The following is a 26,900-nucleotide window of genomic DNA, read 5'->3' on the forward strand; positions in this document are numbered from 1 at the left end:
ATAACACAGTATTCAGCTTGGAGGATACCCCTAAACTACAAGCCAACATCACTTTCCTAAGGACTCTTGTGAGTGAAGGAAGCCTCTGCTTTGCCAAGAGACAAAGCTGGAAGTCCCAGGGGCAATTCTGGGGTGTGCTGAAGAATACTAAATGTACTCTCCTCCCCAACATTTTATAGGGGCCAGCCTGCTGCAACGTTCTGGGGGGGGATTTGGAGCCTTAGGGCTGCCCCTTCCAACCATTTCAGAGCGAAACGTTGCAATTGCGGGGGGATCCTCCTAAACTTTGGGGCCCTCTAGTGGAGTACTGCGGCCTCCTGAGGCATCCCCCAGTCTCTCACTGCTTAATAAAATCAGGTTCGAGGCTCAGTTGCTCCACAACTTGTCGGTACTCTCCTGCACTGCCTCGGGTTCTGTGCTGCCCCATATCCAGCCCAGATCTCTTGCCCCAGGCCCAGTGACCCGCCCCCTTCCGTATCCCCGGTCAGAGCGGGGCGCGGCCATGATCAATGGCGGGCAGGTCCCACAGGGAGAACGAGAAAGGGCGGGGCCTACCCAGAAAGGCGTGGCTCGTGGCTCCACCTCTGCCCCCAAAATGAGCGACAGCTCCATTAACCAATACCGCAGCGGGAGCAGGAGGCGGGCTTCGCCTGACAACCAATGGCAGCGGAGCGGCTAACGGCATTGCGATGACGGGCAGCGCCTGCAGCCAATGAGCAGCGGAGAGCGGTGAAACCAGCCAATGAGGCGGCGGAGCGGGGCGCGGCCAGCCAATGAGGTGGGGCGGTGCGGCGGAGCGGGGCGCGGCCAGGCGCGGAGGATCCCGGCGGGCGGTGAGGCTTCCCCGATGCGGCACGGCTGCTCCCGGTACCTGTGGGCTGAGCGGCACCGCGGGCCCGGCAACCCCCAGCTCCCCTCCCTCGGTACCCCCGAACAGCCCCGCAGGCAGCAGGCCCAAACCTACAGCTCTCCCCTTGTTCCGCTGTGTTCTCTCCACCCCTTCGCGCTGCGCCCGCCCCCATCGAACCCCAGTCAACAAAAGCTCCGAGGTCCCATCAGCTCACCGCTCGTGGGGCTGTGGGCTCCCCTTCTAACCCCGTCCGTTCCCATAATTCTGCTCCCGTTCTCCCCTCACCAGCCCAGACCCCACCGCAGCTCAGCTGTCCCGAGCCCTCCAGCCGGGCTCCCCTTTCCCCTGTGTTTTGCTGGGGTCCATGGTGTGCCAAGGGTACCCCTGTGTGCTGCTGGGGTGCCCGGGTGTGCCTGGGATGCACCGTGTGCCAAGGGTACCCCTGTGCGCTGCTGGGGTGCCCGGGTGTGCCAGGGGTGCCCCGTGTGCCAAGGGTGCCCCTGTGTGCCCGCAGAGCCCCCGGCGCCATGGCGGAGCCGCGGTACCTGCAGGCCGAGTGCGCTTTCCGGCCCGGGGCACACACGGTGCGGGTGACCCTGACCCGCAGCACCTTGCGGGTGGAGGTGGAGGCTCACGGCACCAGCGACCTGTGGAGGGGCGAGTTCGATGCCGCCTGTGAGTGCTGGAGGAAGCCTGGGGGGATGAGGGATCTCCCGCGGCTGCCTCTGACTGAAATACCCTCTGCTCCTCGCAGTCATCGAGGACCTGACCCGCAGAACGGGGAATTTCAAGCAGTTTGGCATTTTCTGCAGCATGCTGGAGTCGGCACTGACACAGGTGTGGTCCCACACAGCGTTTTGGGGGTGCCTGGGGTGGGGTGTGTGTCTCACCGAGCCCTCCTGCTTTTCCAACTTTCTGCAGAGCAGCGACTCCGTCAGCCTGGAGCTGCTCACCTTCACCGACCTGGAGACCCTGCACAGCCGGAAAGTGGGGGCAGTCACCCGGCCTTCCCCTTCCACCTCTTCCCCCCTCAACAGCAAGCGCTACCTCATCCTGGTCTACTCTGTGGAGTTCGATAGGTGACAGGGGACACCAGGCAGGGGTCACGGGGGAGTGACTCCAGCCTCACCTCGTGCTCTCCTCCAGGATCCATTACCCGCTGCCGCTGCCCTACGCGGGCCGGCCGGACCTCGTGGCGCTGGTGCGGGAGCTGCAGGAGCAGCTGGGGCAGCTCCAGGCGCGGCGCCTGGAGGAGACCCAGCACTTGCGGGATGCGTGAGTGTGGGGCCAGGGCACCCAGAAGGGTTTGGGGGTTCCTGTCTCTCAGGGTGAGGAGGGAATCCCCGGATCACCCCCTGGCATTCCCCACAGGCTGTGGAAGGCACTGGAGGAGAAGCGGGCAGCAGAGAGCCGGCACCAGCGCGAGTACCGGCAGCTGGCTGCAGAGGTGGGCGGAGAGGGTGGGAGCTGCTCTGGGGAGGGACAGGGCCTGCCAGATGCACAGTGAGCCTCTTTTTCCCCCTCAAAGCTTGCCCAGGCAAAGGCGTCAGAGCAGAAGCTGCAGCTGCGGGTGAAGAACTTGACAGCTGAACTGGCCTCCTGCAGGAGAGGGTGAGGTTGGGGTGAACCCTGCAGGAGGACCCTCATGACCGTGGGGTGTCCCCCTGTCCCCCCTGATGGTGCTGGTCCTCTTGGCAGCCGCCAGCGATCTGCCAGCCCAGCCCCACGCACCCAGGAGCGACGCTCTGCATCCCTGGAGAGCCACAGGAGCAGCCGGGGCCACCCCTCGCCCAAGGCCCTGTCACCTGCAGGTGTGGGACACTTGGGGACACACCCAGGAGTGGAGACAGGACACAGCTCACCCCCTCCTCACCCTGACCCCTCCTCTGCCTCCCCCTGCCAGGCTCCCGCCCACCACGCTTCGACCCCACTGCCTTTGTCAGGGCCCGGCAGCGCCGGCAGAAGGAGGCTGAGCTCAGAAAGTAAGCGGTGCTGACAGCTCCTCAACATCCCTCCCTGGTACCTGGGGGGTCTCCTTCCCCCTTTAGCCCCATGTTCCCCCTCACCACCATCTCCCTTGGGTGCAGCCAGCGGCGTGGAGTGGCCTCTGGCAGCAGCAGCCCGGCCAGGAGCCACAGGCGCAGCTCGTCTGGTGAGTGGGGAACAGGAACAGGGCTGGGGGTGCACCCACTGTGTGCTGGGGCTCCTTCCTCAACTTCCCCCATCCCCATTTTTCCCTGCAGCTGAAAGCTCCCGGAGCTGGCGCCAGGGAGGGAGTCCTGCCAGCAAAGCCCCAGAGCCCGTGCCCTGCAGGTAACGCTGAGGTTGGGCAGCATGCTTGGGCATGGATGGCAGGGCAGGATGCTTGGGCACCCCTTCTGGCACCCTTTAACCCCGCTCCTTGGGCAGGGACAGGAGAGTGACCCATGCACGGAGACCCCTGAGTGCCTCACTCTGCAATAGCCCCTGTATGGTGAGTAGCTGCCCCTTTGGGGTTCCCACCCCTCCATCCCAAAGCAGGGTGACCAGGAGGTCACTGGTGACCCCCAACCTCTCCCCCAGGCGCCTCGCCCAGCTGCCAGCCACAAGCTGCCAGTGTGCAGGACTGCTGGCAAGCGCCCTGGTAAAGGTGAGGCCCTTCTGAGCCCTTAGATATTTGAGGGACACCCCAACCCAGACCTTTGTTAACCCTTTTTTCCTGCACTGCCTCCCCAGAGAACCGTTCCAAGGAGCCCTCAGCTGAGCTGGCTGAGATCGATGCCCGACTGCAGGCTCTGCAGGAGTACATGGACAGCCTCAACACCCACATGTGACCCCTCCAGGGACACACACCCTCCTCTCCCTGTGTCCTCTGGAGTTCTGGTACAAGTGTGCCCCCGAATAAACCCTTGTTTGGCCCCAGAGTGTGTCCTTCTTGGGATGGGGTGAGGGCAGTGTCCCCTGGGAGGGACAGAGTGTTGGGGCTGAGGGCACCAGGGACATCACAAGAGGGTGACAGTACCAGTGCTGGGGACATGTGGGATATAGCCCAGGCCACCAAGCTCATCCCCTGGGCTACTAGTGAACTCAAAGGCCACTGCCATGTGACACTAGCACCCATGTCACCCTACTCTGTGCCCACTCCTGCAACACTACTGTCCTCACAGTGCTGGCCAAGCTCCCCAGCATAGCTCTGATGCCACCATGGCTTTATTCAGTTCCATGTCACATAAAACAGTGGCATTTGGGGACAATGGTGATGAGCCAGCACCAGGCTGCAGTTCTGGGATGGCGGCAGCTGGCCAGGGGACCAGCAGTGAAGATGTCACCTGATCATGCAGGGCCTGGGGCACCAGGCTGGTAGTCTCTGTGCCAAAGCCACTGTTTGGTGTCACCGTGGTACACTGGTGATGATGCCACCGTGGTGAGATCTTCAGGGTCAGCGTGAGGTGCTGCAAACATGACTCGATGTCATCACAACTTCAACCTCGGCAGGATGCTGCACTGATGGTCCTGCTGGTGATGACCCCATTATGGCACTGGCGATGCCGAGGACAGCAGTGCTGCTGGCAGCTGCCCGTGGATATCTGCCAGGCGTCGGTGCCGCCGCTGGTGCCGCTCAGTGGGGATGCTGCAGGCGGTGCCCCGGCCGTGCCGGTCAGAGCTGCCCGCGGATGTCGGGCAGGAGGTGACACGCAGTGACGATGTCGATGGTGTCGGCCACAGCCCGCAGGTCGCGGCGGGCCAGGCGCAGGCAGTGCGCTGCCGCAGCCGCGGTCACCTGCGCCCGGCCCAGGGCGCCCCCGAGCCCGCCCAGGCTGCGGGCGGCGCTGCCGTAGCTGTGCCGGAGCGCGCTGCCCACCGCGCCCCGCAGCCGCCCCGTGCCCTCCCACAGCCGCTGCTGCAGCAGCGAGGGGCCGCCCCCCCACACGGCCGCCGGCTCCTCCGCCAGCACCGGCGGCGTCTTCGGCCTCTGCTGCTCCTCCTCCTCGTCCGTCTCGGAGGCTTCGCCCGGCACCTTCAGCCCGGCCCCGGGGGGCTCCCCGGACGTCTCCACCAGCAGCTCCGGCTCCGAGTCGCTCTCGGAGGCTTCGCCCGGCACCACCCGGGGAGGGCGGGGGGCGGCCATGGCCTGAGGGGGACAGGGGTGCGTCAGGGGGTGGCATCGAGGGGATGGGGAGACCCGGACTTGGCCCTGCGGATCCCTCCCGATCCCCTGGGCTCAGACCCCTCGAACCCGCGCGGCCTCTCCGGCGATGCCGAGGCCCCGCAGCCCCGGCAGTGACCCCACAACGCCACACCGGGGTCCCCTGGATCCCAGAGCCCGGCAGTGACCCCACTTCCCCACAGCACGGTCCCCTCGATCCCATGGCAGTGACCGCACTTCCCCCATAGCGGGGTCCCCCTCGATCCCATCTATCACATCCCTACACCGGGGTCCTATCGATCCCACATCCCCACAGTGACCCCACATCTCCACAGCGGGGTCCCACATCCCCGGCAGTGACCCCACATCCCCACAGCGGGGTCCCCTGGATCCCACAGCCCGGTAATGACCCCACATCCCCACAGCGGGGTCCCACGGCCCCACAGTGACCCCACATCTCCACACCGGGGTCCCCTCGATCCCACGCCCCCACAGTGACCCCACATCCCCACAGCGGGGTCCCCTCGATCCCACACCCCCACCCCGCTCCCCCCGTCCCGCTCCCACCTCCTGCCCGCAGCGCCGCAGGTCACATGACGCGCTGCCCACGTGACCGCACCCGGAAGTGGCGGCTGCAGCAGGCCCGGGAACACAAACAATTCCACAAAGGTGGAATAAAGAGAGAAAACAACGAGGATGGTACTAAATAAACTAAAGTTGTAACTGGATAATTAACTCCAATAAACTAATGGAGCAGAACTTATAAAATTGAGAGACCCCGTGGCCGGCGGTGCATTTTGTGACCATTTTGGTTCATCTTGGGTGCAGCCCTGGCTGGGCTCTTGTGCTGCCCAAGGTGGATCCATGGAGGAGATCCTTTTAATAAATCCCTGCTTTATTCTTTAACTCTGCTCAGCCTCTTTTCTAGGCCAGCCTGCATAAGGCATCACCCTCTAGAACAATTTTAAATACTCTTGTTCCTCTGGCGTTCCCAGCAGTGCTCTGAAGGTGGCAGTGCACAACACATTTCTCGGGTGTTTCTGAAACTCAGGCTTCTGTGCTTCTGAAGATTTGGGTGTTTGGGTTAATGCATATCTGTATTTTCCCAGATGACTCTGACTTTAAAATTTTTCCTTTACACTTTTTCATTATATTAATGGACATGACAGCATTTTATCTTTCCAGTCTTACACACAGTGGGCTATCGAATTCTTTCAATTGACTTTTTCCTAGTCCTGCTTTTTTATTTTTCTTGTACCTTTATTCTAGTTCATTTGGAAACAAATCACTTGGAACTCATATAAGTCTTCTATCTCTAGTGTGTGCTTTTTTTTCTTTTTAATGTTTCAACTTTCCAGGAAAGATGTTTCCAGAGCCCTGACTGAATTAAACAAACACATCATGTTCCATGAAAGGAACGAACTGGCTCAGCAGCTGATAGGGAACTGCTCGTTTGTTTATTAAAAGCTGATGCTTTAAAAGTAAGAGAAGATAGCTGGGGCTTTAGGGATGATGAAAAATTGGATTTCCTCCCTGTTGCTGCAGGTGGCCTGACATGACTCAATGTTTTTACATTTCCTTGCAGAAACTGATGTAGATTACAGCACACTGTGACCATTTTGCATTGAAAAATGTATTTATTTCTGTCATGTTTTTTTAGCTATGTGAAAAACACCAATCTTTCATAGCATAGTTTCTCTTCAGTTTTCTGAAATGATTCATTTTAACCTTATGTTATAACCTAAAACTGTATTTAAAACACCACTTGGGAAAATAAATACAGCATCACTTTCTAACCATAACACATATAATATTAATTTTAATTTTTCCAAGTATAAAATATATATTATTATAAAATACAATTATATATAATTATATAATATTATATATTATATATCATATATAATCATATTATATATAAAAGATGTAATTATATGAATACATATTTTATATATGAGTCATTATATTTTTATATATAATAATATATAATTATATACTTATATAAAATAAAATATATAATATTTTAGAATAAATTATATTATATTATATTATATTATATTATATTATATTATATTATATTATATTATATTATATTATATTATGTTATGTTATATTATGTTATATTATATATTATTATAATAAGGTTTAATATAATATTAATACTAATATTAATATTAATTTATTATTCTTACAGGTGAATTGATTCTGTACCAGGAGCTTTTCTGTGCTGGTGGGATGGGAAGGTCAGGCATGCAGATCACTCTGAGCAGGCTAAATTTACTCTGGAGTGCCTCTGTCACCAGCCATACATAGCCAGTCTCACTCAGGGCAAGCAGCCCCAACAGATCAGTGCTCCGTGAAACTCTGAAGGATTCTAATTAAATCTGTAATGAAAACATTTGCAAAAATACAATAGAATGCTCTGTGTGTGTCTGGAGTCTTCATAGCCATGGTAAGTGATTGTATTTTCTCTGTCTTTTAGAACAGTAAAGACTTGTTTTGTGAGTTTTATCTGAAATTTGGATTAAAAGCTTTCTCTCTGTTTTCTAATAATAGCAATGTGATTAAAGTTCAGTGTTTATATCATGTTTTGCTTCAAGGCATAATAGAATATATATATACCTATAAATACAGATATGTTTTTTTTCTTTTATTATGGCCTTGCCATCATACAGTAATATAGCACAAAAGCAACCAAGATTTGCCTAGACCAAACAAAGATGAGGAAAACAGACAAAGAAACAACATTGCCCTGTTCATTAAAAAATAACATTACACCATTGATTGGAAAATCACCTCCCTACTGTTTCAAGTTGCTGCTTTGGCGTGCTGTCAGTAGATTTTCTAGATCAGAAAACATTGGAATAATTGAAAAATAATCAATGTGTATTGTGATTACTGTACTCTCATGTGATCTTGTGTTTCCCACAGCCATGGGTATCTTTTCTGTACTTGCTCTGCCATTGCTGCTCCTGGGGATCAGTGGAATTATTTACATTTACCAGTCAGTCAGGTGGCTCCTGTCCAAGTCAGCAGTGCAGAACAAGGTGGTGGTGATCACAGATGCCATCTCTGGCCTGGGCAAGGGTGAGTGGTCTCATTTCTTCTCAGTGGCACAGAACAGAAGCAGCCAGAGAGCCACGCTCTGGGTGATAAATATGCACACATTGCCTTGGATGCATTCATAACTGGCTGAATGAAGTAGAAGTTAATAATAAAGAATTATATTTTTATATTATATATTGCATTTATATGTTATATATATTATATATTATATATAATATATAATAAATAATATATAATATATTATATATTATATATTATATATTATATATTATATATTATATATTATATATTATATCTATATTCATATTTATAAACTATAAATATATTAATATATATTTATATAATGTGTTTATATTTATATTTAATAATATGTAATTATTTATGTTTATAATAATGGTTATGTATATTTATATTTATAATAATTAAAATTTATGTTTACAATATGGCTAATATATGTTTATATATATTTTTAAATGTTTACTGTATATTTATGTTTAATACATATTTATTTTTATATTTATAATAATAAATATATTTTATATAATCTACATCACAATTATATTATTATATGTATAGTATAAATAAAATATTCTATTTATTCTACATATTTATATTATATAAATATTATATTGGTAAACTCATAGGAGCTGCAGAGCTTTGTATTTATTTAATTCAATAGAAGAGAGGTTTCAGAAGAACACTGAGTGCTATTTTTAGTACGTTGCTACTGTAAGATCTCATTTCACAGGCTGTCAGTGCAGGGTGGCTGCATAAACAGGTGTCACCTTACTTCTTACATGTTCCTTTTCAGCCCTTAGACACTTCAGCAGTTCCTGCTTCTTGTGAACAGCAATGCTCACCCCTTTTCCCCTATTTTTATCTCTTCCCCCCTCTGTATATATTTTAAATATCACCCAAATTACTCCTGCAGTGCTCCCAGCTGAGCTGCCTGGCTCTGTGCAGTGTGAATTCAGAGGACAAGGAAGAAGTGGCTGCCTAGAAGAGAGGCTGGGCAGAGTTAGAGAATAAAGGAGAGATTTATTAGAAGGCCTCAATAGTTCCACCATTTTTATTATTGTATATATTATATATATATTTTATATATATATAAATATATATTTTTCACGTATTTATTATTGTTTATATTATATGTATATTATATATTTTTATATAAATATATATATATATATATATATATAGCCCACCTATTTTATTATTGTATATGTTATATATTTGTTATATATATTGGGCAAGGTTAAGAGAATAAAGTGGGTATTTATTAAAGGCCTTCCATAGTTAATTACACCTTGGGCAGTGCAAGAACCTCACAGAGGCTGCACCCAGGATGGATGATGGTCACCAATTTTTTATACAGATATAAGTTTGGTCTGTTTGCATATCAGAGGTTAATTGTTCAATTACAGCTTCAGCTAATGAAGTCATACTCCCACAGTTTGCTCTCCCCTCCAAATTAAATGTTGTTTGTAGTTTTTGGTGCCAGAAGTTGTGGTGTGTCCTTGGATCACAGGCTCAGAGGAATTGTTTTGTCTGACCAAAATGTGAAGGCAGGAGCTGACACTTTATGTGGATTTCAGAGTTTTGCACTAATGCAGTGAAGGATTTGAAAAATATAAAAGCTAAAACTGAAGGCATCGAGGGTGTGTAATAATTTATCTGTTTAAACAGCCACAGAGCATCCCTGTTCCAGAGGAGGTGACAAAGATGCCAGGCTGGCAGAGTGTGTTATTCATCCCAGGGAAGGGCTCTGGCAAACCTTAAAGCCTAAAGGGGCTCCAAGAGAGCCAAAAAGGGACTTTGGGCAGGGGCCAGCTGTGGATGTGGGCTCTGAGGAAACAGACAAATTCTGTCCCTACAAGCCAGAATTTCTGGACTGAAGGCAACATTCATCAAAGTTAAAAAAGAGAAACAAATCTATGATGATTGAAGGTGTTTTCAATGGTTTGTGATTGTTATTGAAACCTAGTTCCTGTTTCTTCTGAGTGCTGGAACTCAAAAAGTTCTGGGAAGTTCTAGAGGAGAACATCATTGGTTTCCCTTTTCACCTTTATTGCTGTTCACATAGAAGTCTTTTTCTCTTTTTTTCCACAAGATTGCCTCAACTATTGTTTATAGGGAAAATTCTGCCATAAGTGTTCTGGCAAATACTCTTTTGGGCATTAAATTAAAAATCCTTCTATGCTAGAAAACGAAAAAAATAAAGGAAATGGACGATGTTCTTAAAATGACTGTTGTAAATAATGAAAAAAATTGCTTAAATAAAAGCTTCCAGCTGCACAGGTTTGCAAAACTACAAGGGTGGATGGGTGGATCCATAAATCCTTCCATACATATATTAAGAGTCTAACATGATCATTTAAGAAATCTAAAATGGGTAGATTAGCATAACTGGATTTCATGTGGGTATTGAAATCTGGAGGAAATGTTTCCTAGAGCAAGCACTGGGGCTGTTCTGTAGCTCATTCAACACAGGCATTATCCCATTACTTAAATTTAATTTATTTCTCACCTATGTATTATCACAAGTCAGTGCTTTCTTTTTTCTCATATTATTTTCAAATTAATGAATTTTAAGGCATGGATTCACTACCCTTAATGAAACCAGCATCCCATTTCAAGCAAAATAAACACAATCAATTTGCCACTATTGTAATTAATTTTTTTAATGTATTTCTCTCCTAGAATGTTCTCGTGTGTTTCATGCAGGAGGAGCAAGGCTTGTGTTGTGTGGCAGGACATGGGAGAAGTTGGAAGCTTTGTATGATGCCTTAATTAGTGTGACAGACCCCAGCACGGTAGGTATCCATAGCCTGGGATAAACCTTGCTCAGGGACAGAATGGAATTTTAAATCCGGTAAAAAAATGTACAAGAAATATGATTTGCTGTCAGTGATGGCTTTGATCACCATTATAATGACAGCAAACACAGTTCAGAGAGAGATGATGCCAAAATCCTGCTCTCCTGAGCTATTCCTGTGGAGCATCTGAGTGCTCCTGTGTTCTGAACAAGGCACCCAGCTAGAAATCCTCAGCAGAGCAATTGGCCTGATCATTTGGATGGAAGGGATCCAAATGCTTCATTTAATGGCAAGAAATGCCACCAGGTTTTCATATGTATGATGCCTTAATTAGTGTGACAGACCCCAGCACGGTAAGTATCCATAGCCTGGGATAAACCTTGCTCAGGGGCAGAATGGAATTTTAGATCCAGTAAAAAAATGTACAGGAAACATGATTTGCTATTAATGATGGCTTTGGTCACCCAGGTAATGACAGCAACAGTCTACAGAGAGATGATGCCAAAATCCTGCTCTCCTGAGCTATTCCTGTGGAGCATCTGGATGCTCCTGTGTTCTGAACAAGCCACCCAGCTAGAAATCCTCAGCAGAGGAATTGTCCTGATCATCTGGGTGGAAGGGATCCAAATGCTTCATTTAATGGCAGGAAATGCTACCAGGTTTTGATATCATTCATGTGCTCAAGGAGTGGGAGACAGGTCTAGAGATCAAATTCATTTTGAGCTTCCCCACTGTTTTGGGGAAAGTCCCAGATAGAAGGGATCCCAGAAAGGATTTTTCTTTCTGGCAAGAAAAAAACCAGGAAAAATCTCCAAAATGGCCAGAAGAGAGGCAAGAAAAAACCCCCAAACAAACAAAAAAGTAAAAAAAGAAAAGAAAACTCTCTTTTCCTCATGGCCACTGACAGTGGAGATGCAGGACTCCAGCTCTTTGGCAGGTGTTTCTTGAGGCTCCTGGCAAAGCTTCCCTTCTGTGACCAACATTCAGCTGACTGTTCCAGGGCACAGGTGTTCCTGAAGGCATCACATAAATTTTGCAGCCATTGCTCATCAGACCTACAAATATTTGCCTTTTTTCTTTTTCAGTGGGCTTCATTCATCTGCATAAATAACCACAAAAGTAGTGTGTTCCTGTTAGCCTGCACAGATTCAACTAGGCAAAAATATTAAGTGTGACTAAAAGTTCTGCATGAAATTGTCTAATTAATACTGTAAAGGAAAAAACTTCAAGTTCATTCCTCTGTTCCACAGCTGATAAAATCTGTTTTTGCAGAAATCATACAAAAGTAAACTCCATTTGTGTGACCTATAGCAAAACAAACCCTTCCTACCTTCCCTCTGTCCCCATAGGTGTGTAGCTCATCCATCAAAGGAAATAGAAAGAAATAGAAAGAAAAATAGCAATAACTATAACTATAACTATAACTATAACTATAACTATAACTATAACTATAACTATAACTATAACTAACTATAAATATAACTAAATATAAATATAAATATAAATATAAATATAAATATAAATGTAAATGTAAATGTAAATGTAAATGTAAATATAGTTTGTATCTAACAAGTCCCATTGAAATGAGTCTTTTGCTCACCAGACATATGCCCCAAAGCTGATTCTTCTGGATATCACAGACATAAGCTGCATCAGAGATGTAGCCAAAGAAATCCTGAACTGCTATGGCTGTGTGGATATTCTGATCAACAATGCAAGCATGAAGGTGAAAGGAGCAGTGCAGAGCATTTCACTGGAGCTTGATAAAAAGATCATGGATGCCAACTATTTTGGGCCTATAACATTAACCAAAGGTATTTTATGTTTTTTTTTTCTTTTTTTGCTGTTACCACTTAAAGCACATTGGCAATTAAATGTGTTAATTAATACTGAAACCAACTCTGCATGTAGAATTCAGGTGAAGTCTGGAAGACAATTCCCAGCTATTGGATTTTATGATATTTTGCTTTCAGTATTCAGACTTTTTTTTTTATTTCCTTTTCACTAAATACACTTTTACTTACGTGGCTCTTTTTTGTATTTCTCTTTTTACAGCCATCCTTCCTAATATGATCTCAAGAAGAACTGGCCAAATTGTTCTAATTAATAGCATTCAAGGCAAAATAGGAATTCCATTTCGTGCAGCTTGTAAGTTATACATTGCAAAACCATAAATTCCAATGGATAAGCTGTGAGGAGTCCCTGACACTCATCAGAGGTTATTAAAAGTGCTAATTTGCATCCAAATTTAGCATTACTACTAATTTGGCTGAAATTTTTTCCAATTGGAACTCAGTTGAAAATAGTGGAAATCCTACCTTAGAAATGCATTTTGATTAATCATTCCATGCTCATTTTCCCTAATATTTGTGCTCTGTTATACACCTCCTTCCATGCAATCATGTATCTAACCATGCATATGTGTGCCTTTTACTTCTAGATGCTGCTTCCAAGCATGCTGCTGTAGGATTTTTTGATTGTCTTCGAGCTGAAATGGAGGAATTTGATATTTCTGTCAGCACTGTGAATCCGACCTTCATCTGCTCCTACCATCGCCAGCCAGCACCAGGCAACTGGGAGGCATCAATCTGGAAATGTGAGTTTGGGTGGGTGAAGATGAGGCACATAAAGCAGGATGAAGGCTTTTCTAGGGTTAAAAAACAAAGGAAAAATGATGGAAATGGCAAAAAGGATGAACAAGCATGAGGAGCAAAAGGAAAGAGTTATTTTATATTTCTTTATATAGATATATTCTATATCTATATATAGGTATAGAATCTATATCTATATATAAATATATTCTATATATATAAAGAATACCTCTATATCCGTCTATATAGAGGTAATATTAGCCTGGTGGAAAGAGAAGGAGCCTGGAATGAGACAATGTTATGTGAGAAAATAAATATATCAGAGCATCAGGAATGGAGGGGGAGGAGAGCACAACAGTGTCACTATAGGACATGAAACAACATGACACAGACTCACTGCTCTTTCCAAGGTAAAAAAGGGACTTTTAATTTTCTGACTCCAACATTTATAGATTTCCAAAAGTGACAGTGGATTGGAGGGTGACAGTGCCACCTCTCCAATGACACTGGACAAACCAACAATCCATCCAATTTCTCCTCCTCCACAGAAGAATGCAAAACAAAAAGTTATTAACATAAAGTGTGTGAGAAAGTTCATTATAAGAATATAAACATCAGAAGGCTTAGAAAATCTTAAAAAATCAGGGTGATACAAAAGTTCCAAAGGGACAATTCCACTGCACTCAGGTTGCTCCTTCCCTTAGGGACTTGTAAGGAGTTTACCTCAATTATGAAAAGATCTTGGTCACATACTGATCAGGAGAATGGAGTGGGGAAGGGATTGAGAGTGCATAGAGAAGAAGAAATTAAAGAAATTAAACTGATTGGACTGATTCACTAGCTGATTACCTTTTAACTCTATTCCCTCAGGGTACCTGCCTGTCTCTCTGTCTGTCTGCAGCTCTCATTCCTCTCTCATTTACAGTCTTTTTCAGGAAGGTGTCCTATGGAGTGCACCCCGTGGAGGTGGCAGAGGAGGTCCTTGCCACGGTGAGCAGGAAGAAGCAGGAGGTGCTGATGGCCAACCCCATCCCCAGAGCAGCAGTTTACATCAGAACATTCTTCCCTGAGCTGTTTTTTGCCATTGTTGCCTCAGGGATTAGGGAAAGGCTGAAGACAGAAGAGGAAAGTTGATTTTGTTCAGTTATTTCTTTGCTTTTCACCTGAAAAAATAAAAAAGTTTTTGTTTTGAATGTCAGTGACTTGTGCTGCTTGCTGTGAGTAGAATAACTCCACTATGATTGACACACACATCATCTATAAATTTAGGAACTTCAGGTGAAGGAGAACACCATTGAAGGGTCAGCTGGACTAGCATTTAAATTGAAATTTAAATCTTCTTCACATTGGTTTTAGGGATTATGACAATGTGCCATTAGAACCAAACTGCTGCAAGTCCCATTGCTCACATAACTTCCAGCACTTACAGACCTTGTTCTTAATACCAAACATGACAGGAATTCTGAGGGCAAAGGAATATCTGTCACTTGCAGGGACGTGATCCTTTGGCTGTAGCTCTAAATGAATTGTTCTGGGTTCAGGAAACCTGGCTCAGGGAGGTGTTCAGCTCTGGGATGGAGGGGTCAGTTCCTGCAGCTCCTGCTGGAGCTCCATCTATTTTCTGGTGTAGCACTGGGGTTTTATTGTGGTGTGAGTGATTATTCCTTCACTGGGAAGTCAAACAATCATTTGTTCAAAATTTTCTTGGTCCTCAGCAGAACTCTACTCCCTCAAACCAATGGGCATTTGCTGTAATCTCAGTTCTGTTTGTTTCTGTACTCAGCAACACCCAAATCCTCCACATTTCCATGAGAGCAACATGCAGAATAAGTATAATTTCAACAGAAAAGGGTCAGGCATCACAGGACATCCCAGCTAAACATGAACCAACATTGTTTGTGGCTGCCCCATCCCTGGAAGAGTTCATGTCCAAGTTGGATGGAGCTTGGGGTAGTGGAAGTTGTCCCTGCCATGGGTGAAATGACACAGATGCTCTTTGAGATCCCTTCCAACCCAAACCATTCTGTGATTTCTCTGATTTCTATTATTGTCCTTCTTTGTTGTAAAAACAGGTGGATTACATGTTAAAATAAGCTGATTAATCCTTCTACTGCATTTGCATGTTCTAGAGATCAGCAGAAATTCTTCGCACAATTTCACTTCCAAACTATGAGCAGTTCAAGGCGCCACAGCAGAAGGCAGTGAGAGGTAAAATAACACCTATATCCTTCAAGAAAGTTTTAAAAAACAGATGTATTTTTACCTAGAAAGTTGTATCTTAATGATTTTCAAATCCCTGCAATGTTCTGCAGAGGAGGCAGGACTGAAGTGTTCTCCATGTCTGCTGGAGTAGGACAATGTGCTAAAATTACTGCCAAGGAGATTTACAGGGACAGCATTTTCTGCTAAGAATAGTTAAGCACAAAGGATAAATTGCCACAGAAATTTTCAAATGCCTGTCTTCAGAAGCTTTAAAGAAGAGATTAATGAAACATCTGTAAAAAAGCAATGTAGCTTTAGTTTATCCTGCCTAAAAGAAAAGAAGGATTAGATGACCTTTTAAATGGGTCACAGTTTTCTCTAATTCAGTGGCTTTTTCTCATCTTGAAGATGAGGTTTCTCCACTGGTATTTCAGACACAGTATTTTTTTTCCCTCTGGGGAAATCTATTATTTAATCTGAAGTTTTCTGTTTCATTTGTTGATCTCTGTTTTGCTGTCTCACCTGTGGATATATGTTGCACATAAAAATATTATTATAAGAAAAAGAAATATTAAGATGAGTTCAGGATAACATGAATTGCATCCCAGAGGTGCCTGTTTCTCTCATTAAATACCTGGTTTCCAGTGGTAACCAGGGCTGCTGTAAATCTGTGTCTGAAATTTACTGCGATGCCAAATTCATCAAAATTGATTGGATCTAATGAACCAGAATAAAAATGCTGCTGGTGCTTTTCCTCTGCTTTCAAATAATGTGGTTCCAGGACTTACTGGGTATATCAAAAGTTAAAATAAGAGGCAGAATATGAAATTGTGGTTTACAAATAGGGATAAGAAATCTTGCATTTCATCAAGTGAATTTATTTACCAGATATCCAGCAGAAGACATACAGGTTCTGGAATGGTTGGCATGAGAAAAACAGACAGTTTGAGATTTAATAATGAATCTGGATGGATTCTTACTGCTAAATTATTTTAAAAAGCCCTTGCCTACCTACAGCACTTTATGTGCTTACAAACCAGTGTAAGAAACAACCCTGAGGAAGCAGCATATGGAGAGACTGTGTTAGTGACCTGCAGGCTAAGGAAAATAAAATGAGGCACTTGCATAAATTGGATTTTTCAAAGGACTTGCAGGCATCAGCCAAGTATGTTCCTGGATGAGGTGGAAATTCTTCCATCACACCCAGGAACAGCATGATATGGGTAAAGATCTATTGTAAAATAAAAGTTAGTGTTGACAAAAAGCAGAAAGATGGAATCAGAAATAATTCCTCTCTTGGTGAAGGTTAGAAACATATCCATCACAGAGAAATGAGTGAAACAAGGGGAAGAATCAAGATCTTGTGTTTTGGTCAAGGGATTGAGAATGCTTCTAACAGAGTGGCACCAGACTCTGGCCACTGCTTTGTTCCCTGCTGGACTGAAGGTGGCACTTTCAGAGCACTGTAAAGGATAAACACAGACTTTTCTAAAGATTAAAGAGGAAACCTTACTGCTATCTGCAGCCACCTAGAAGGATGGTGTAGGGAATATGGAGCCAGATTCTTCTGAAGTATGCACAGTAAAAATAAAAAAAGTAATGGACATGAACTGGAACACATGGCATTCTGATTTGATACAGGAAATTGTTTTTCTACAATTGCAGCAGTGAATTTGTACAATTGCAGCAGTAAAGTTTTGGGACCTGTTGCCAATGAGGAACTCTCATTTTTTTTAGTATATTCAATACATACACATAAACTTTTCTCTCTCACCACTAATGGTTTTTCTTCTGATTCAATGATGCTTCTCTGTTATCAGCTCCACTTTATCACTGGCCATAGCTTGACCTGGTACAGATCCTTCTGGCAGAACAAGCTCAAACTGTATTTATTGCCTGAATAAAGATAGATAGGGGTTTTTCCAAAGTCAGAGCTGCTCAGTAGAATGTGTAGGATCTCTGTCACCCAGAGTTCACAAGTGTGTTTCCCAAGGGGCTCAATAACAGGAATATTCTGGTGTCCAACCAAGCAGGCACATGGCTCAGTTCCATTAGGAGGCTCCATGTTCCTGATCTGTGATGTTTGTCATCATTTCCACCTCCCCATCTTTAATGTGATTAGAGAATCTTCATTTAGGAATGTATAAATCAAATTTTGATTCTTTCTGAGTCTGTTCCCAGAATGATTCCTGGAGAATTCCATAGGTAAGTGGTGTGCTGTCCACCACCAGGTATTTTTCAGATTTCATTTTGCCTCCTCATGAATCTTCCAGATTTTATTTTGCTTTCTCATTTTATCTAAGTGTTTACACTGAAACCTGTTCCCTCCACCAGCCTTCCTTTCACAGCAAATCCACCATGTGTATGGTGAAATTCTTGAACCATGAGCTGAGGTCCACATGTTGTCTTGGAGAGATTTAACCTTTCACCACCAAAAATTATCCAAGCCATGCACCACATGCCTTATTTGCTGCCTTGCTTCTCATGGCTTTTGGTTTCAGGATGGGATTTTTTACAGTCTTTTTAAGAAAGAATCAGAATGGAGTGATGCTCTAAAATACTAACCAACTCACATACTCTGTATCAGTTAAAAACTTAAAAACTAGACCTGGGAGGAACCTGTCTCACTGTTTTTATCTGAACTGAGCCACCTGAATCTTCTTTTCCAATACCAAGACTTCCTTGAAACATCCACGGAAATATAATTTCTTTATTAAGAAAAATAAATAATACTACACATTGAGACATTTTATTCATTAACACCGTTTTGTTTGGATCTAGGATTATAATTTACAGAATTCTCTGAGATCTGGTTCAGCTTTACAGGACTGAAATAGTGGCCAGGTGACGCAGACTTCTCAATGCATGTGCGGGGTCATCTGTGGTGTTCTGGAAAGAGTTCACATACACATTGCAAACCTTCTCTGGAGCTGTGTACTCAGGAAACTTGTACTGAATCCTAAAGCTCCTTTCCAGCTTTTTCCTTTTGTGCTTGAATTCCAAGATAGTTTTTGTGTATTTGTTAATAGTGGTGACAGCTGCTGCCATACAGCAAGCGAAGGAGGTCCATGCAAGGCTGTGAACAAAAAAGCAAAAATTATCAGAAATTAGCAGGGAATTTTCATATTCAAGCCCTTCAATTTTATTTTTGAAAACACTGATTATGTGTGATTTTGTTGGTGAGTATTAGGGAAAGATGAACAGGCTGGGTGAGGAAAAAATACTCCTGGTCAATGACCATTTACAGACCTCTACATATTTACTGCAATATCTACATTTACCATACCTGTTTCATGAAACCTACCTCCAATTTCTCTATTTTAGCTCTATTTGAGCTTTACTTCTCTAATAAGCTTAGAGGTTAATATCAGAAAGGGGTTTTATTAAAAAAAATGGCAATGCATAAAAAGTTAAAAGGTGCAGTTATTAAGGGTATAAATCTCACAGGGGACACTGAGAAAAATGTGAGTTACCCAAAAGTGTTAAAAAGAACTATAAAATATCTGGGTAAAGGAGGTTCAGGGCATTGAAATGCATTCCTGAGCAAATGCATGGCACAGTAAACAGAGAAAAAAGGACATCAGCTGTGAAATGTTAAAACACCTAAGGAGACAGAATTAAAAAAAAAATTATATTGAAATACAATTTGTTAAAAATGTACAAAATTAAAAGCAGCATGTAAAAATATGGCCACATGAGCATGAACTGGAGGGTGCAGCCAGGTGGGGTCAGACTCTGTCCCAGGGAACAGTGACAGGACAGAACCAAATATAAACCAGTCAGTACCCATAGGACCAGCCATAATCCCAAGTGTGAGGTCTCCAGTCTTCAGGACCAAGATTTACAGTCATTTGAAACACAGTTGTGTACATCATGTGAGCAACCATGCCCAGAAGACCTAAAAATACAATGTTATGATAACATTAGTTATTTAGTCTTTGGCAACCCACCTGACAACTAAATTAAGAATGATAAGTTAAACGTAGCAAAATCCACAAATCTAAAATTCAAAATAGATCACATTAAGAAACAATTAATTGAAAAGAAATTTTTCCATAAAATTTTGCTTCACTTTGTGAAATGGAGGTGTTTAACTGTACCTGCTAGCACGGTGACCACTGCAGAGAAGGCGTTGATCTTCAGCCCATCAATGACAGAGCTGTAGTAGCAGATTTCTACTGACATCAGAATGTTTCCAATCAGGAGCAAAACCACATAGAGAAGCTCTGCTACAATAGACAGCCATAAAACCCCTGCAAACCAAATCAACAGCACTGATATTATCAGCAAATAACTTCAGATTTTCACAATTTCCTTCTTCATTTGTATTGTTCATGCAAAGTTAAACAGAAGCACAGGGACTGTGAGGGTGCTGTGGTAATGAGAACATCTGTGGAGGACTTCACTGTCAATGACAAATTGATTATAATTATTGGCAAATAAATTTAATTATTTTAAAAGTTAATCTTAATAATTTTAATTAATTAGGTAAATAACTTTCAAATTATAATTATTGGAAAAGAAGTCGCATATTGGAATAGCAGTTGCCACACACTTTTTGCAATGTGGTTCAGTGTGGTTTTTACCCTAAAATCACAATAAACCAAAGGTAATATAAAAAGAACCAAATTTAATATAAAAAGAACCAAAGGTAATACTCAGTAGCTACCCTAAAGTCACCATAAACCAAAGGTAATATAAAAATAACCAAATTTAATATAAAAAGAACTAAAGGTAATATACAAAGAACCAAAGGTGATATAAAAAGAAGTGTTAATCATGGTTCTGAGTGCAGAGAGGAGCAGCAGACCCAGCTAACAACCTGGAGGTCATGCACACACCTGCACTGCCTGTGGGTCCAGGCATTCAATAAAATCTTCCCCACAAGCCTAACTTTGAACCAAACAGGATCCCGATTTTTTTTAGACAGAGAAGCCTTCATGAGGCCAGACAGCCTCCAGGTTTCTCTGAGATTCATTTCCCTAGTTATCTGCTAATTCCTCTCTCTTTGGAGATCTGGTAATTACATCTTATGCAAGAAGTTAATCCTGCCATGAAAGTCTCTCAGCCTGTCTGACCTTTAGCGTGCCAATGTCCCACAGACAGGAGCAGGAGCTCTCCTTGTGCCCAAATCTGCTGTGGCAAGATCTGGCAAATGGGAGATCAGCTCTCCCAAATGTAAGAGCTGTAATGAGAGATGTGGGATTCCAGGGGCTCTCCAAAATGCAGTTTATTGTATCCAGGATGTCACAGCAGTTCAGGGTCTGGGTGACAGAGCTGTGCCCACAGCTGTCAGCTCCAGCTGCAGGCAGGCCTGGAGACCCTTTGGTTTTGGTTACAATGCATTATAGACTTTTCTTTGCTGAGCATCTTAATACAGTAGAACCAATCTATACCTTAACTTTTATCTATAGCCTGTCATAACTACTGTAATTACCATGTTCATGTTACTGTTCTCCAGTCACTAAAAGTTAGTACATTACAGTTTAAGCTAGAAGTTGTTTTTCAGTTTTCTTGCAGTGGAAAATTCTGAGACCTTTTTTCTTCTTGCCACATTTGCTGCCTTGTTTTCCTGTGCTATCTTTGTGCTTGGTAAAAACATCTTCATGTTTGAGGTGGGTTTATCCTTTGCTCTAAGCCATAAAAACCCCTTCTAACTAACACACCCTTTGCCTCCTTGGTTATCCACTAAGACTGGCTCAGCAATTCTTTTCTTCTATATCAAAACTTGCTTTAATTTATATTTCTTCTTCAGATTCTACATTCAAAAATCTTTCAGATAAGCAGACATATCTGTAAAACTTTCTTGTCAAACTTTCATCCTTCCCAACACCCAAACTTTTTAAAAACCAAATATGCCCTGAGACACCTGGCTGCAGATTCAAGCAGTGATTTCATGAGAAGACGTAAACAAACAATCATAATTTAAAAATTTCATGAGAAGACATAAAAAAACAATCATAATTTAAAAACTGAAACACTGCTGAGACACATCCTTGAGACAAAGTTTGTGTGGTGTATAACTCCAAATGCTGGCTTGGACAATGTCTGTGGGACTTCTGTGATTCATGGGCCATTCAGACATTAAATTTTTGGGCCAGGCTATGTGTGGGTGTTCTTGGACATGGTTTGTTCCTCCAGAAAATCTGTCTCGCTAAAAAATTGTGAATTTCATCAGGAGCTCCAGATGTTGCATTGCCCAACAGTGCTGGCTGCTCCAGCTGTGAGAATTTGCATTTTAACATGTTTTGGGCAGCGAGCCATTGTGAGAAATGCCCCAGACAAGGGTGACCAGCCCTGTGTGTGGGACCCAGGGGTGAGGAATTCGGGGAGGCTGAGCCTGCTGCACGCTGAGTTTGGATCCACAGCACCCCCAGGCATGTGCAGAGCACAAATCTGTCCTGGGCAGGATTTCCACACAGCATTTCACTGCCCAAAGGGAGATTTCTGCTTTTTAGGTACCCAGAGGCTTCTTGGCTGTCTCCACTGGCCTGCCAGTGCCTGTGACATTTGCTGCTGCTGTACAGGGTCAGTGTCAGCTCTGTGTCCACCAGCAGTTTTCCTTGTGAGGAACTCTCAAAAACCACCCCTCACTCCTGTGTGACTACACCCACATCTCATTTATACTTTTTTCTCATGCTACAAAATTCTATTATTCTGTTAAGGCACTGTGATGAGCTGCAGCAGGTAGAAGGAAGAGTGGCCTTCAGAAAATGAGTATTTCTTCTTCTCCAGGGTCTGAAATTGCATTTCCAGGCAAATGCTCCAGTCCCAGAATGCTGAGAAGAACAAGTTTTGGTTTTTTTTTTTCTGGGTCAGCCACTGGGAAGAATGAGTTTTGGGATTTTTTTCTGGATCAGCCACTTGTAAAGTGATTGATCAGTGGTCAAATCAGATCAGTGATGGACTGATATTTTCACATTGGGGATCAAGAGGAAGGCACAAAGCAGCATCTGCAGGTATGTTTTATGAAAATATTTGAAATATTCTGTATTAAGAACTATAATTCTTTATTAAGAATTAATTATTCTTTATTAAGAATTATTGCATATTCTTTGAAAGAAGAGAATGGAGCTGTGTCCCCACAGCCCTGAGTAAGGCACAGGGAGGGGATTCAGATTCCATCAATTGGTGCACAGCACACCTCCCTCAATCCCCTGAGCACACAAACCTCCTGGGTGGATGTTCACACACTGCCATGGACTTCCTGGCTCCAAATATGGAGGTATGAGGGGACAGAGGGCAAAAATACACAAATTTTGACTTCCAGTACCCATATTCCAATTTCAAAAACCATTCGTATCCAAGTGATGTGTCTTCAGAAAGACATACATTGATATTGTAAGCCATATTGCCTTCATTTTGAAGTTAGAAAAGTAAATAAAGGACAAAAAATACTCTTTCTGATTAAAGCAAGCATTTTTGAAATGGATTAATTTAATTTAATGCAGAATACTTATATTGGTAAGCGTGATCAGGAAAGTTTTGACTGCAGACAAACAATATGCAATATCTACCTCGATCAGAAGCTGGAGTCAGACTGATGAAGCTTCTACATTTCTCACCTAAAAAAGAGAAAAAAATAGATCAAATTCAGGATTATTTTGTACTCTGTAATGATATAAAGAAAGAGATTAATAGAAGGAAATGGAAAAGCTATTGTAGAAGCAGAAAGTGAGAAGATGAGGAAAAGCTGGTTTTAGTGTACACAGAGACCCTGGTACATCGAATTTCTCCTGGGGTTTAACCAGAGGGTCCTCACAGCCTATTTCACTGCAGACCCAGAGCCTGGAGGAGCCAGAGGAAGGCTGTGAACTGATTTCCATGGGCTGGTGGCTGCGAGAGCCAGGAGGGGAGAATTCCTTTGCAGGACTGGGATCAGCGCTGGTGTCAGGGCAGAGCTGCTCTCCTCACAGCAGCCGGGCTGCTGCTCACACAAATTCCCTCTAAGCTTCATTCCAATTTCTTCCTGTGAGCTTTGCTTTCCAAGCCCACATGCCCCCCTGCCCCCCGCACAGATGCTGTGAACAAAGCTCTGGGAATTAATTCTCTGATCTGAACATGCTGGGTTGGTTTTTATTTTCCCCAGCTCCTAACTGCACCAAGTCAGAAAACATCAGCTTCCAAACTTGAGCTTCCACAGCAGATGCTCAGATTACACAACCCTGGAACACACAGCATGGATAAAAGTGTCTTTTGGACAACTTTTGCTCTGATCTTTGACATTTCCCCCTTAAAACTGCATAACTTCCATGAAGTTCTGGTAAAACTGGTCCTTCAGGACAGGTGACTGTGAAAATATTTGCATTTTATGGCATAGGTGACAGCTGCTTTGATTTATCTGAAGTTCTGCTCTAGCTGGGCTTGTAAACTGATCAGGGCAATAAGGGGAAAAAACTTAATGTTGATCTGGTTTTACAATAAATGCTGGAATTCTTGGACCAGCAATTCCCTTATACAAAAATACAAAATTTGCTAGAAAGTTTTTGTAATGGCAAGCTAATTTCATTCTCATACCATTTACATATGCAGAGTGAGCCCCAATTAAATGCCATCACTTATGGCCAGTAAGTCTCCATGTCATGTTTTAGCAGGATGAAAATAATCCTCTTCTGCTTTGATTTATGCAAGGTGAGATCACAGGAAGAAAGCAGAAACACTTGTGCTCAAGAGAAAATCCAGGAACTAATTTAGATCCCACAGATATATTAGTGCAAATGATAAAAAAAAAATACATTTTTAAAAAATCAGTTTGTGTTTTTTATGTTTTTATGTTTTTTATGGATCCTTCTGATCCTTCGGGCATTTTATCCATAGGGTATCAAAAGGAGTTATTTAAAGCAAGGATTCATTTTGGGCTAATGGAATAAGACCACTGGAAAAATGAAATGCTTTCTTGTTAGAGTCATTTAATTTGCTGTTATGGTGAGTAGAATAAAAACCAAATAATCTGATTATGTGTACTTAACTGACAGGAACCACAACCTGTCAGCTAAATCAACACCACAACCTGTCACCTTCATGTTCTTTGCAGAATTTATTAGGAATTTTTTAAAAATTGACTATACACTACCCTCTAAGGTTCCTTTCACCAGAGAAGAGCAACATTTTAAGGACAAAAATCTTTCAGCTAAGCACACATATCTGTGAGACTTCATTGTCAAACTTTCATCCTTCCCAACACCTAAACTTTTTAAAAACCAGATATGCCCTGAGACACCTGGCTGTAGATTCAAGCAGTGATTTCATGTGAAGATGCAAACAAACAACCATAATACACCATAAAATACATGGGCGGTAATGAGGCAGAAGGGACGGGCGCACCAAATAAGCAGGAAAAAAAAATTATTAATTTATTCAATAAACTCCCACGGGCTTACCCACCTTCCTCATTGATCATTTCCTCACAGGAGTACCAGATGCCAGCGTGGAACTTCTTCTCCACGAATTTGTCATCGCCGGTCTCCCAGATGTACTGCACAGCCTGGCTGCCGTTGCCGTCGGCGCTGTTGAAGCGGATGCACAGATCCCCTTTGCTGTCCCCTTTGCAGAAAGGCTTGGCCACTTTCCTGGTCCCCTCGCACCAGTAACTGCTGCTGAAAGCTGTGATGGAGAAGATTAAAGAGAGGAAACTCAGAGAAAATGCTGCTGAGGCTCTGTGCCTCCTGTCTGCCTCGGGGATGGAGGGTGGCATCTTCCAGAGATGCACCAGAAATTATTCCTGAAATTCCCTTCTGCAAATTTCTGCATGTACCCGATGAAGCACCTGCCCGCCTTCACCATCCCATTCCTCATCCCTCCCAGAAAATTGTGCTGGCTTAGGAGTTTAAGGCAGAGAGCAGAGATCTGGGCATGACCAGAAATCATGTGGCAGGGGAGATTAAGAATAAAGGACAGTGTTGCTTGGCAGCAATGTGTTGTGGAAAGAATATGAGGAAGTGTGACAATAAATGTTAATTTGCCCCATGAATCATACTCAGAAGCACTGGAAGCACCCCAGTGTGCAATCACTAAAGTTTTATTTATACAAACAAAACATGCCTATTTACCTTGATCAGAGTCGGACTGATGGAATCTCTATTTTTTAAAAGGAATAAACAAAATCTCACAGTTCCAAAAGCTCCTGTGACACTGAGCTCTTTAAATTGAATACAGTTGTGACTCTTGCTATTAAAAACTTGTAAGGAACTAAAACTGGTTGGTCAGCCACAGCATTTCACAGCATGCAGCACTAGAAAGGGGACTGCCTATGTTCGGAGCTCCACCAGTGACATATAATTATTTGAAAATAATAAAATTACCTGACTTTGATTATGATGGTTTCCTGGGCACTGTCCAGTCTGCCCCCGTGAACACACAACACAGGTTTTGCCCAAGGGAGGTGAAACATTAGAGAAAATGCTGAATTATCCTTATTTGCTATTTCACTGTGTGAATAGCATTTCTTTTTCCTCCATCTAGGAAACATTTCCCACCTTATGTTATACATATTGTTTTTTCTGTCTGTTTGGTGATGCAAGTAAGTTATGCAAAGAACTAAAAGGAAGTGGGTGTTAGAGTAATTTACTGCTTTATTTTACAACTGTGAAGTCAAAACTTGTGCCCTGGGGGAGAATGGTTCCTCAGGACAGACACTGAAGTCACTTATGTACCTTCTAATGAAAATAATTTGGATTTTCAAGACAACTCTCTACCCAAAGATGTCAGAGCTGGAGAAGCAGATGAAACTCATGGATGACAGGATCAATGCCTGCTGTAGTTTGCCATGAAAAGCTCAGCTTACAGAGTGCAAGACCAAGCAGGTCTGGTCTGCAAAGGCAGAGCAAATCTCACAACCCAAAATGCAGATGTATCCCCAGCCAGGAGTTATTTTTTCCTAAAATTAGAAAATTTCCTTTGTCTCCCTGCATTTTCTCAAGGGTGTAGCACATGTGAGAACAGGAGTGGGAGCAAATGTGAGAGCAGGAGGGAGGGAAATCCTTCTAAGGATTAAACCCTGATCTCTGTTTCTGTTCCTGTGACTAATCTGCATATGGCTGTAATTAAATGTATTTTGAGACCTGTGAAACCACTGATGCCTTCTGGATGACACCTGCAGTCTGAGATGTTTCACAGAGACAGTTTTTTGCTCATTCCCTAGCAATGCTGGTACCACAACTTTCAAATCAATTTTTCAGGCAACAACGGCTCTGTTTAATTGGAGAAATAGGAGAAACTTTTTGTTTGGTTCTGTCTAAACTGTGAAAAAA

The 26,900-nt window shown here is 43.6% G+C and overlaps 4 protein-coding genes across 8 annotated transcripts; 2 read left to right on the forward strand and 2 right to left on the reverse strand.

Annotated features, from left to right (window-relative positions):
- Nucleotides 1-719: 719 nt before the first annotated feature.
- On the forward strand, nt 720-3,768 carry CCDC61 (coiled-coil domain containing 61). 5 transcript variants are annotated; one of them, XM_074554930.1, is made up of 14 exons: nt 720-833; nt 1,365-1,525; nt 1,605-1,687; nt 1,772-1,929; nt 1,997-2,125; nt 2,222-2,297; nt 2,379-2,461; nt 2,549-2,661; nt 2,754-2,832; nt 2,938-3,002; nt 3,094-3,163; nt 3,260-3,323; nt 3,413-3,479; nt 3,566-3,768. In XM_074554930.1, the coding sequence occupies exons 2-14, from the start codon at nt 1,378-1,380 to the stop codon at nt 3,661-3,663; spliced, it is 1,233 nt and encodes a 410-aa protein (XP_074411031.1). In that variant the 5' UTR covers nt 720-833; nt 1,365-1,377; the 3' UTR covers nt 3,664-3,768. The 5 variants fall into 5 exon arrangements, with proteins under 5 accessions (XP_074411031.1, XP_074411033.1, XP_074411030.1 ...); XM_074554929.1 differs by having other exon boundaries at nt 782-867; nt 3,266-3,323; XM_074554928.1 differs by having other exon boundaries at nt 782-867; nt 3,566-3,767.
- A 248-nt stretch (nt 3,769-4,016) lies between these two features.
- BLOC1S3 (biogenesis of lysosomal organelles complex 1 subunit 3) lies at nt 4,017-5,659 on the reverse strand. The gene is made up of 2 exons (XM_074554937.1): nt 5,544-5,659; nt 4,017-4,961 (listed from the first exon to the last, which is right to left on the reverse strand). Exon 2 carries the CDS (start codon nt 4,956-4,958, stop codon nt 4,488-4,490), a length of 471 nt encoding a protein of 156 aa, XP_074411038.1. The 5' UTR covers nt 4,959-4,961; nt 5,544-5,659; the 3' UTR covers nt 4,017-4,487.
- Nucleotides 5,660-7,268: 1,609 nt separating this feature from the next.
- On the forward strand, nt 7,269-14,647 carry DHRS7C (dehydrogenase/reductase 7C). Its single transcript, XM_026798147.2, has 7 exons — nt 7,269-7,428; nt 7,908-8,063; nt 10,743-10,855; nt 12,462-12,672; nt 12,914-13,006; nt 13,299-13,454; nt 14,375-14,647. Exons 2-7 carry the CDS (start codon nt 7,910-7,912, stop codon nt 14,581-14,583), a joined length of 936 nt encoding a protein of 311 aa, XP_026653948.1. The 5' UTR covers nt 7,269-7,428; nt 7,908-7,909; the 3' UTR covers nt 14,584-14,647.
- Nucleotides 14,648-18,347: 3,700 nt separating this feature from the next.
- GSG1L2 (GSG1 like 2) lies at nt 18,348-25,558 on the reverse strand. Its single transcript, XM_005495363.3, has 5 exons — nt 25,036-25,558; nt 23,169-23,216; nt 19,752-19,904; nt 19,438-19,549; nt 18,348-18,727 (listed from the first exon to the last, which is right to left on the reverse strand). Exons 1-5 carry the CDS (start codon nt 25,343-25,345, stop codon nt 18,472-18,474), a joined length of 879 nt encoding a protein of 292 aa, XP_005495420.1. The 5' UTR covers nt 25,346-25,558; the 3' UTR covers nt 18,348-18,471.
- Between the last annotated feature and the right edge of the window lie 1,342 nt (nt 25,559-26,900).

The sequence above is a fragment of the Zonotrichia albicollis genome, chromosome 19 (genome assembly GCF_047830755.1).
Source record: "Zonotrichia albicollis isolate bZonAlb1 chromosome 19, bZonAlb1.hap1, whole genome shotgun sequence".
In the NCBI taxonomy this organism is placed as follows: domain Eukaryota; kingdom Metazoa; phylum Chordata; class Aves; order Passeriformes; family Passerellidae; genus Zonotrichia; species Zonotrichia albicollis.

What these genes read in the sequence shown, in the direction of transcription:
- CCDC61 (XM_074554928.1), top strand. Translation starts at nt 848, where the DNA reads ATGCGGCACGGCTGCTCCCG. An exon ending in GGGCGAGTTCGATGCCGCCT is followed by an intron (nt 1,526 to 1,604) that starts GTGAGTGCTGGA and finishes TGCTCCTCGCAG; the next exon opens with TCATCGAGGACCTGACCCGC. An exon ending in ACCCAGCACTTGCGGGATGC is followed by an intron (nt 2,126 to 2,221) that starts GTGAGTGTGGGG and finishes CATTCCCCACAG; the next exon opens with GCTGTGGAAGGCACTGGAGG.
- BLOC1S3 (XM_074554937.1), bottom strand. Translation starts at nt 4,958, where the DNA reads ATGGCCGCCCCCCGCCCTCCCCGGGTGGTGCCGGGCGAAGCCTCCGAG.
- DHRS7C (XM_026798147.2), top strand. Translation starts at nt 7,910, where the DNA reads ATGGGTATCTTTTCTGTACTTGCTCTGCCATTGCTGCTCCTGGGGATC. An exon ending in CATCTCTGGCCTGGGCAAGG is followed by an intron (nt 8,064 to 10,742) that starts GTGAGTGGTCTC and finishes TTTCTCTCCTAG; the next exon opens with AATGTTCTCGTGTGTTTCAT. An exon ending in AATTCCATTTCGTGCAGCTT is followed by an intron (nt 13,007 to 13,298) that starts GTAAGTTATACA and finishes TTTTACTTCTAG; the next exon opens with ATGCTGCTTCCAAGCATGCT.
- GSG1L2 (XM_005495363.3), bottom strand. Translation starts at nt 25,345, where the DNA reads ATGCCACCCTCCATCCCCGAGGCAGACAGGAGGCACAGAGCCTCAGCA. An exon ending in GACTCCAGCTTCTGATCGAG is followed by an intron (nt 19,905 to 23,168) that starts GTAGATATTGCA and finishes TTTGGTTTGCAG; the next exon opens with GGGTTTTATGGCTGTCTATT. An exon ending in GATTATGGCTGGTCCTATGG is followed by an intron (nt 18,728 to 19,437) that starts GTACTGACTGGT and finishes TTTTGTTCACAG; the next exon opens with CCTTGCATGGACCTCCTTCG.